Source organism: Vicia villosa, unplaced genomic scaffold, assembly GCF_029867415.1.
Source record: "Vicia villosa cultivar HV-30 ecotype Madison, WI unplaced genomic scaffold, Vvil1.0 ctg.000860F_1_1, whole genome shotgun sequence".
NCBI lineage: Eukaryota > Viridiplantae > Streptophyta > Magnoliopsida > Fabales > Fabaceae > Vicia > Vicia villosa.
This window is the reverse complement of record NW_026705389.1, coordinates 337,861-347,869: the sequence shown is the minus strand read 5'-3', so window position 1 is coordinate 347,869 and position 10,009 is coordinate 337,861. Positions and strand designations below refer to the sequence as shown.

At 34.7% G+C, this 10,009-nt stretch overlaps 1 protein-coding gene across 1 annotated transcript; it reads left to right on the top strand.

Moving 5' to 3' along the window:
• The first annotated feature begins 1,575 nt into the window (after nt 1-1,575).
• On the top strand, nt 1,576-7,523 carry LOC131631755 (putative PAP-specific phosphatase, mitochondrial). The gene is made up of 9 exons (XM_058902519.1): nt 1,576-1,745; nt 1,838-1,934; nt 2,043-2,145; nt 3,065-3,276; nt 5,818-5,877; nt 6,247-6,623; nt 6,732-6,807; nt 6,883-6,933; nt 7,140-7,523. Exons 1-9 carry the CDS (start codon nt 1,636-1,638, stop codon nt 7,287-7,289), a joined length of 1,236 nt encoding a protein of 411 aa, XP_058758502.1. The 5' UTR covers nt 1,576-1,635; the 3' UTR covers nt 7,290-7,523.
• The last annotated feature ends 2,486 nt before the right edge of the window (nt 7,524-10,009 follow it).

The following is a 10,009-nucleotide window of genomic DNA, read 5'->3' as shown; positions in this document are numbered from 1 at the left end:
TAATGCAATGTATCAGTTTCGCTTACCAACTCTTGTAACCGTTAATCGGTCTTTCATCAATAAATTGAGCTTTAGTAAAAAACCGATATCGATAACGCAACCATTATTTAGGGTAAGAGAAACTTTAACGAACTCGATTTATCATACGTTTTTATGAATATACAAGGCCGGAATAAAAAACGGTCCGCGAATATAAGGCCGGAATAGAAAACGGTACGCGAAAATACCCGAATAGGGTTAATTTTGAAAAAAAAAAAGGGGAACACATATGAGCCAAACCATTTGGCGCCTATGTGTTAAGGAATGGCCTAATGCGCCAAACCATATGGCTAGCAATTGCTTGCCCTATTTTTTTGGCCTAATGCGCCAAATGATATGGCTTGTGTGACATGCATGCGCCATTTCATTTGGCGTATTCACTTGTCTGGGGTCCCAAACCTAGACAGTTTGGTATTTATCCCGAAAACTTGGTTTTTTCTGTATTATTTTTATTAAACCTGGTTATTTTAATTTTTTTTCCAATATAGTTGTACACTTTATTTTAACCTTCATTTAAGAATAATTTGAACAAATTAAAAAAAACTATAATAAAATAAGTTAAACTAATTCAAACCAAAAGTAAAATAATAGAACATAATAATTAAAATAAAGTTTAAATAATTAAGAATACCTAAATTAAAAAATAGAATACAAAAAATAAACAATACAATACACTTAATTAAATAACAAAAAGAAAATTCGAGTTGAATTATGACAAACATATAGTATGATGAGATATCAGCCTCTACTTTGAAAGGCTCCCCGACTGATAAAACACCTGACAAGCCTTTGGGGAAATTGTTCCGCACCGACCAAAAGCCCAATACTGATAAGATCCAAGTGATAAACCTTAAAGCCCAATAAAGTTATCCATCATACACACTATCTTTTATCTAACAAACGTATGAGACAAGATACACACTATTTTCAGACTTACACTTCACTCATTTTGAACTCTATAGCTGATTTGGATGTTGGAGTGTTAAATCTTGTAGATGCACCCTCGTGCTGCAGTGTCGGAGATCGATATCACCATATTAGGAGTTCATCTTCACAAACTAATCAAAATTCTAATTCTAGTACAAATCATAATATATAAAATATTTGCTTTAATATTAGTGATGTAAGGACTGAAATCAAATATTTTATTTATTCTAGGAATCAATTTTAATATAAATTAAATGACCAAAAACAAAATATAAACCTCTAAATTATCGGAGATTTTCTAAACAAACTTGAAAATAACAACTTTACTAAAATAGAAGATTTTCTAACTAAATTTTGAATTTAACTTACTATAAAAGGAAAGTTATTTATGAGGTAAAACTAACTTTAGTCCATTCATCTATTACAAACTTCCATGTCTTTCATTCTTTCAACACCTATAACAATCACGACTCCGAAAGCATGCAATCACAATAAATAAAAATTATTTTATATTTAAATAAAGATATAAAAATAATAAAAAATGAAAAATAAACTATAATCTATAAAAAGAATAAAATATGAAAAATAAACTATAATCGATAAAAAGAATAAAATATGAAGGATAAACTATAAGCTCTTTCTATCTTCTTCAACGCACGTAAAGCGCTGATGGCATTTTCCATGGATATCCTGCGCTCTTCTCACGTCTCCGCCGTCCGTTTTTCCCACGGCGACGGCACTCGAAGCCGCAGCTTCACCACCCGGCGCTTCAGCATAAGGTTTCTTCCCTTCACTCATTCTTCTCGAAATCAAACTCTTCCATTTCCTCTCACTACTCATTCCAATTTTCATTCGTTATTCATTCCTTTAGGGCAAACCTTCCATTTCCGAAGGAAAATGCGAAGTATCACAAAGAACTTGAAGCTGCCATTGATGTTGTTCACAGTGCTTGCCGTTTATGTGTTCAGGTAATGAATCTTCTTTCCCCAATTTTTGTTTGATTTTTTTTTTTTGTGTACATCTTTTTTTGTTTCTTCGAGTTCGAAGAATAATGTTGTATTGTACTCAATGTGTAGGTGAAATCGTCTTTGTTCTCTACTGAGGGGAAGATTGTTGAGAAAATTGATCAGACTCCAGTGACTGTGGCTGATTTTGGAGTTCAGGCTCTCATAAGTTTAGGTATTAATTTCATCTCAAATGTAAAATAGTTGAAGCTGTTTCTGAATTCTTTTTCGTCTTATATATGTTTATGAATGAAATCAATGTGTTATAGTGAATTTGAATTAACACTGTCAATAGATATTAAGCACAACTTCTATGAGTAGGCGTGTTGCAGTGTCTGATACGCATCGGTATCCGACACTTGTATGACACTCGTATGACACGTGTTGGAAAAGTCAGACAAGGGTAAGAAATGTCGGACAATTGTCCCAAAAATGGCTTTTTATTTGATTCGACACTCTTTGAATCAGTGTCAGACATTCATATCCGACATTCATTTGATGCTCGTACAACACGTGCTGGATATTCAGAAAAGTGTTTCATAAGAAGGTTAAACATGTACTGAAGCAATGTTATCAATGAAGAATTAAATACATTAATTTTGATTTTGATTAGAATATTTTTAACTCTTTAAATAATAGATGGATAAATGAAACTCAAATACTATCGTATATGTAGCGGTGTTGGTGTCCTATTCGTTTTACATTATCAGTGTCGGAGTGCCAGTGTCCGTGTCGTGTCTCGGTGTTTGTGTAGGAGTCCGTGCTTCATAGGTCAATAGTGATTCTGCCTAAGTAGCTCTATCTAGGAGTATAACAAAATGTGATGAACAAGATTTGCAAGAGAAAAACTACGTGGAACTTTGGAAATGCCATTGGAGATTGGTTACACATTAACTTTTTGCCAATGTAATTCATCTAAAAGCACAAATATTAGTATGGTGTCAGTATAGTTTACTTATATTATTGGTTTATGGTTATGTTAATTAAGCTATTATTACAGTTAGCTTATAGCCTTGAATATGATTTATCAGAAGCTGTTGTTCTTTCCTTGGGATTGAAAAGTTTGGTTTTCTATTTTATCTTATTCAAAACAGAGTTAAGTAAGTTGTTCCCTTCTATTCCATTGGTGGCTGAGGAGGACTCTGCTTTCGTGCGATCGAGAAATTTGGCGGGTACCGTGTTTGAGGCAGTAAGTGCTGAAGTTAGCTCCACTTCTAAAACATTGACGCAGGACGATGTACTCAACGCAATTGATAGAGGAGGCAAGGATGCTTTTGTATTTGGACCAAAGCCAGCCACATATTGGGTGGGCATATTAAGCAGTTTAATTAAATGCTATAAAGTGATGCAGTATGGCTTTTTAGAAATTTGAATCATAGCTCCATTTTCCGTGTTGCATGAAAAATTTGTTCATATTTCATTCTTGGAGATCGGTAGAGCATTACATTGCATGTGTCTGTACGTGCAGGCTTTCTGTGGAATCTCTAGAATATTGCTAGACTCTAACATGGTTTCTATTTAGTAATTAGTGCAGATAGTTTGAAGTTACTGTCCTGTTAATTCCTGGTGTAGCAAACAAGAAAAGCTTGACATCATATACAAATTCTAATTTAAACTCCCAAACATAAGGAATAAAAATAAGGCTAGAGATTCTTGATTTCTCTCAAGCTTAAGCTTTTATCATGGTAGTCAGTGCTTGCTTTTGACCATAATCATGGCTTCTATTATTAGCCTCTGCCAACATGGCCTTTTGCTTCTTCGCCACAACCGGTGTGGATTTTTTCCACTCGATTCGTGCCCGCTGGCGCAATTTATGCCTTGGAGTTGCACTACTGCACATTCTTTTCTTTCTTCAATGACCTCAGTTCCCGCTCCATTGACTTCCGTTTCAAATTGTCTTTACATATTTGAGGTCAATCCAACACTTCTCCTGGGTTTCTCACTGAAGCGGTCTGTGATACTGGAAGGGGAACTGTGGCTTATACAGCCTGAAAGGGTCAGGATCAACTTCGACTGTCTTGGTTACAATGCCCACTGATTGTACTAAAGCCATAGCAAGTCAGCTGCAAATTGATTTGTGCATTACCAAGAAAAGAAGTCAATCACATCTCAGAGTTTTAATCAGAATCACAGGACTTGTTGATATTCTAATCTTCATTGATGGACTAGTTTCTCTTCAAAAACAAATGGATGTGATTCTAGAAGGACTGCATGAAGAGTGTCATACAAGGTTGACCTCTATGACATAGAGAATACTGAGGCACTGCTTTTGGTACTAAAGCCAATTAAGTACAATCAAGCTTCTTTAAGGAACAACGTAACTTCGCTTTTGGTTCCAAGTTCAATAGAATCACATCAGATTCCTCTCCTAAAATTCATTATTCATGTTACTCACTCCTTTGATTCTGTGCAACTACGCACTCAACCCTCTCAATCTCAGTTTCAATCCTATTTTGGCGGTTCATTTAGACATTTTTTTGTGGGTGAATAAGTGGCAGAATTTGCAGGTCTGGGGCTAGAGGATGTTGTGGTGTGGTTCAGTGCCAATTTTGTTACAAATTTGGCAACGCTGCCTCTTTAAGCCATCATTCATTCAAATCCAGATTATAAGCAGCAGCCTCAATTTTAGCTGCCCCACCTCTTCTGCAACAGCAACCTAGAATCCTAGGCCTACAGTCTTCTCATCTGGGTGTCACCACTCACTAATAATGCTGGGCTCACACATTTGCATTTCAACCATATCTGCAGCATATGTGAGTAAATCAGAATGCTTCTCGTACTGCTTCCTCCCTTGCTGTCTGCTAACGCTTCTGAACCCCAGCAGTCTCAGTATAGTAGCTCTGTGCTTTGACTGACACGGCTCAATTTTGTACTCATGGACGGTGCTGAATATCATTGTTTGATAAATGGCGCTGAACTTTCACTAGTGTCTCACATACAAGCCCAGATCACATTGCAGATGTTCTAATAAAGCCATTGACTAAACTTCAATGTTGTAGTCTTCATGACTAATTCAGGATGTTTAGTAGTTCAAGTCACAGTCACCCTTGTTGGTTCTTATAGTCTCAAAGTCGGTATGAACCCTAGAGGGGGAGGGTGAATAGGGGGTTATCTAATTGTTTCAAATCTTTTCCCTTTTCAAAATCCTTTTAATATTGGAGGGAGTCATAGAGAGCTAATGATCTCTAGATTTTATTTGATCAAGAACAATGAAAAACTCTACTAACATGCCTTTCCATGCACATGAATCGTAAACAAAACACTTCTATGAATCGATTCCTTGAAGACACGGATTGATTCTTTAGTAGAAACTGACTCCTTAATGCTTGAATCAGTTCAGGCATCTTTGACAGAACTTTAGGCATTTTGGTTTACACACTTTATGATCCAAATGACTTTCAATATGATCATGCATCTTAGACTTTATATGGAGTGTCTATCAAATATATAAGTGCATACTAATCACCTACGCATGCCATGTTCATATGACAATTAAGCCAACTTGCATGTTCATGGATGCATCAAAATATAAGCCTATACTACTTTCTTTTAAGTCTTTCTGCTGAGTTCATATATGAATATTATTTGTAAACTCACAAACCATTCAGAATGAAAATATGATTAGAGATTCTCAATTTCTCTCGAATCCCGCCATCTATCAGAGATAAGCAAATGGTAGTGATTACATGTCCTTTTTGTTTTGTGAAAATTATATATTTCTACTATTTGATGTCTATAAGCCCCTGGGGCCTTGTCTATTTGTAGGTTTATATCAAGAATTCATGCATTGACTTCTGTTTGTTTTATTCCTTACAAAACTTCTATTAATTCTGTTGATTAAATACAGTTGCTCGATCCAATTGATGGAACTCGTGGATTTTTGAAAGATAACTCAGCATTATATGTGGTAAGTTATAAAGAAGACTGCTTCAAGTTTCTATTGATACTTTTTAGATTTATTTCATATATTTGTATACAACATAGACATTTTCTAACGCTTCCATCTAGAACATCTTTCCATTGCAGTTTATAGAGTAACATTTGCCTATAATAATGCATTAGTGCTTAGGGGTTATGATGCCTTTTCCTCTTGAGGAATGTTTATAATACAGCGCGCATGTGCGTGTGTAAGCGCGTGTGCGCACTATAGTTTTATTTTACATTAGCACAAGCTAAACATTCTACAGTTGTTAGACACAATTACAATTACAACTACATTCGATTGTATTCTGACACTAAACACTAATATTCTCCTAGAGATTTCCAAAAACTACAGGTGGGTTTGGCTCTTGTGGTTGAAGGAGAGACTCAAATTGGTATTATGGGCTGCCCTAACTGGCAAGAGGGCGTATCTGGAAAAGCCCCTGCTGAGGTGGAGGAGGATAGCGAAGCTCTTCCTCGATCAGGAATTATGATGATTGCTCATAAAGGCCATGGAACGTGGACCAAAACGTTGAATAGCAAGCCCGAATCATCTGCTGTATGGACCAGATGTTTTGTTGATGGGTTTAACATGTTACCTAAATCACGCTTTTGTCTTATAGATAGTCAAACGTGGGATTTTCTGCCATTGTCTGCTACCCTTGATGCAACAAGCAATGCAAATGATGTAGGGAGCAACCAAGTTCTTCTCCTGGTGGTATGTTGTGGAAGGTACGAAAGAATTATTACGAGTATAGGTTTTCTACTATATAGATTTTTCATCTTTCTTCCTTGCATTTCCTTCTTTCTTGACACGAACATCGTTGGTGATCAATGTAGTTTAATCAAGCATTTCATGGTGGCGTCTGGTAGAGCATCCGTTTTCATTCAACGTAAAAAAGAGAAGACTATCATGGTAGTAGCTATCAATTTTACTTTCTAATTGGATGAATATACTTTTTTTCCTTCTTTTAATTCGGTTCTTTTGCAGGCTTGGGACCATGCTGTTGGCATGCTCTGCGTTCACGAGGCAGGTGGAAAGGTACGAGTTTTTCTACATGATAACATTGTAACATGCCATTGTAATATGGTGTATTGTCTTCAATTTGAACCTTTTACTTCAATAGTTTTTTTAGAATTGCATATTACTGATCACGATCATACATGAGAACAGGCCGATGAAATCTAACCCTAGCAAAAAAAAATAATTTAAAAATAGTTTCATGGATAATATGTAAATTTGATCAGGTAAGTGACTGGGAAGGCACAGAAATGGATCTTGCAGCAGATGAAACTAGCCGGCGGAGCATATTCCCCCAAGGCGGCATCCTTGCTACCAACGGCAAGTTACATGATCAGATTGTACAGCTTATCTCTGATCAGGCTGCAGTAGTTTGATGTTGTTGGAAATCATTCATTCATACATTATTTGGAAAAATTATTGTACTGTTTGATAGCTTATTTGTATAAATCTGTTACATTTAAGACAACATATGGTATATAATTCTTTTCAATTATTTTTCTAGTAGTTTTAAAGGATATTTGACTCCTTTAAAATGAGTAGAGAATAAAGTGAAGAATTCAAATATCAATACTTTAATATATTCATGATTTGTTATGCACATTGTATAATATTTACTCTTTATTTGCTAACCAATAACTAATAATAACCATTTAACACTCTGAAATAAGTTCGTTTTACACTACTAGTAATAATTTTTTTTGAAGGCATTGGTTTAGATTCACTATGACACATATAAGCTCTTGGACTATTTCAAATAACTAATGAACCAAATTAGTGTTTTTCAAATAATTCAATAATTGAATAAAACTGCAGGTATTTGAATTAAATCAAATTATAGGTTTGATTTTTAAAAATTAATTCAAAAATCAATCTGAACAATAGGACCTTCAATAATATTTAATTTTGTATAATATTTTTAAATTTTTTTATTGATTTGTGATTTTGATTCTTAATGAGTTTGAATTTAAACACTCTTTATATAAAATAGTTGATGAAAAATATAATCAATTTTTTTAAGAAAATAAAATCAAAGGGAAGTTAAACAATCCAGTTCATTGTAACAATTTTTTTTTTTTAAAACATCATTAACTAATAGTTCCATTTAATTTAAAATGCAAAACTAGTAGCATAATTATTGGAATTTCACATTTTAAAAGTAAATAAGTGAGGTGTTGCGAATTCAAATTGATACCTTTGTAAAAATATGATGTCCTGCATATCTATCAACTGATTTGATTTAATTCAGTTTAATTTAGGGGTGGCAAACGGGTATGCCAGCCCCGTTTAGGCCAGCCTCGCATAAGCCCGCAAAAAATCGGAGCGGAGCGGGGCGGGCATATTGAAGAGTGCAGGTCTAAAACCTTGTCCTGCCCCGCAAAAGACCGCAAAAAAACGGAGCGGAGCGGGGGGGCATATTGAAGAGTGCAGGTCTAAAACCTTGTTCCGTCCCGCAAAAACGTGAGGGCGGGGCGGGAAAAGCCCGCAGGCATTGAAACTTTTAGGCCTAAAAATAGTCAAATTGTATGAAAAAGTTCATGCCTGCAAAAACCCGCAAAAAACAGGACGGGACGGGGCAGACACATGAAAGAGAGCGGGCCTAAAACCTTGCACCGCCCCGCAAAAAAATGCGGGTAAAACATACTTTCCCTGCGGACCGGACCTGTTCTGCCACCCCTAGTTCAATTTAGTCTTAAAAGAATCGAAACGGTTTCAAAACTTAATTGATTTTATTCTTTGTTAGATTTTCTTGAATTTTTGTTATAGATCAATTAGATAATTTTCTGACTGAATTGTATGATGTATAGAAAACTCACTTGAGTCAAAATTATGAATTTTTAATACTTCATTAGATTGTGACCAACAAGAATAGGATAAGTTCTTATAAAAACCCTAATTCATGCATGAAAGTTCTCCAGTTCAATGAATTCTTTGTGAATATTCCCAAACACGTCTCAACTTAGATAATTTTATTAATTACATAACATTACTATAATCAATTTATACACTAGTACACCAAAACAAAATAATCAATTATCATAGACTAGAATGTAGTACTTACCAATAGAAGTAACAACAGATGACATAATTAATTTAAAATCATGTTTGATTAGCTCAAAATAGTAGCTCTAATTTTCTATTAGCACAAGCATGAGATCTCGTATCTTTGAAATAATGCCAAACAAAGTTAAAAAAATGTGCTTATATAAAAATAATTAAGTAAGGATAATTTATTTTTTTCAAAGTTTGTTGTAGCTATTGAACAGCTCATCACAAACATTAGCAAATGACAAAACAGTATACCAAATTTGTGTACACACAATGCATGTTGACTACACGTGGATAATTTTTTATGGTTGATTAATGATTATAAGCTTAAAAAAGTGGATTAAAATTAATCACTAGTCTATTAGGAGACAAAAGCTAGGGAAGACAAAATAATAATGACTTGTAATTAGGGGACAAATGAAATTACGTTACATGATATCACGTTGTCTCTAGGCATCAAACACGATGCAAAATCCACGTATCATGGTTTTATTTTTGTAGATTAAGGAGAAAGTTGGGGTTGAGTGACTAAATATGTGATTAATAGTTTAATTACAATGGTTCCCACACTATCCAAAAGGAACAAAGCTAGAGAAATTTAATCAAAACTTCAACAATTAGTTGTTATTGTTCCTTATAGAAAATTTAACTCATTTTAATGTTCGTTATAAAGAGTTGTCTTTATTAACTAAATAAGAAGTTGAAGAGGAAAAAGTGTCACATGGATAAGTGTGATGGTCCTAAGTATTATGCAACTTGGAATCAAGACTAGGGACGTGGGCGCAGAGGCGTTAGGGGCGGCTTGTAGTCGGATTTGTTAAACGGGTGTGTTTCATCAAAAGTCGCAATCTTGTGAAACAACATCATTTAGCCTATAAACAAGAATTTCATTTTCAAGAAAACATAGGAAATTTCTTTACCCACCTCCTAACCTTCTTAGTCACCTCTGGCGATTTTACCAAAATACCCCTTATTTCGGAAATACATTTCCGAAAACGTACTTTTATTGAAAAAAAAGGTGTTTTCGGAAATGCACTTCCGAAAACAT

Coding starts and splice junctions, on each gene's coding strand:
- LOC131631755 (XM_058902519.1), top strand. CDS start 1,636: ATGGCATTTTCCATGGATATCCTGCGCTCTTCTCACGTCTCCGCCGTC. Junction 1,935..2,042: donor CTTGCCGTTTATGTGTTCAG/GTAATGAATCTT, acceptor CTCAATGTGTAG/GTGAAATCGTCTTTGTTCTC. Junction 2,146..3,064: donor TCAGGCTCTCATAAGTTTAG/GTATTAATTTCA, acceptor TATTCAAAACAG/AGTTAAGTAAGTTGTTCCCT.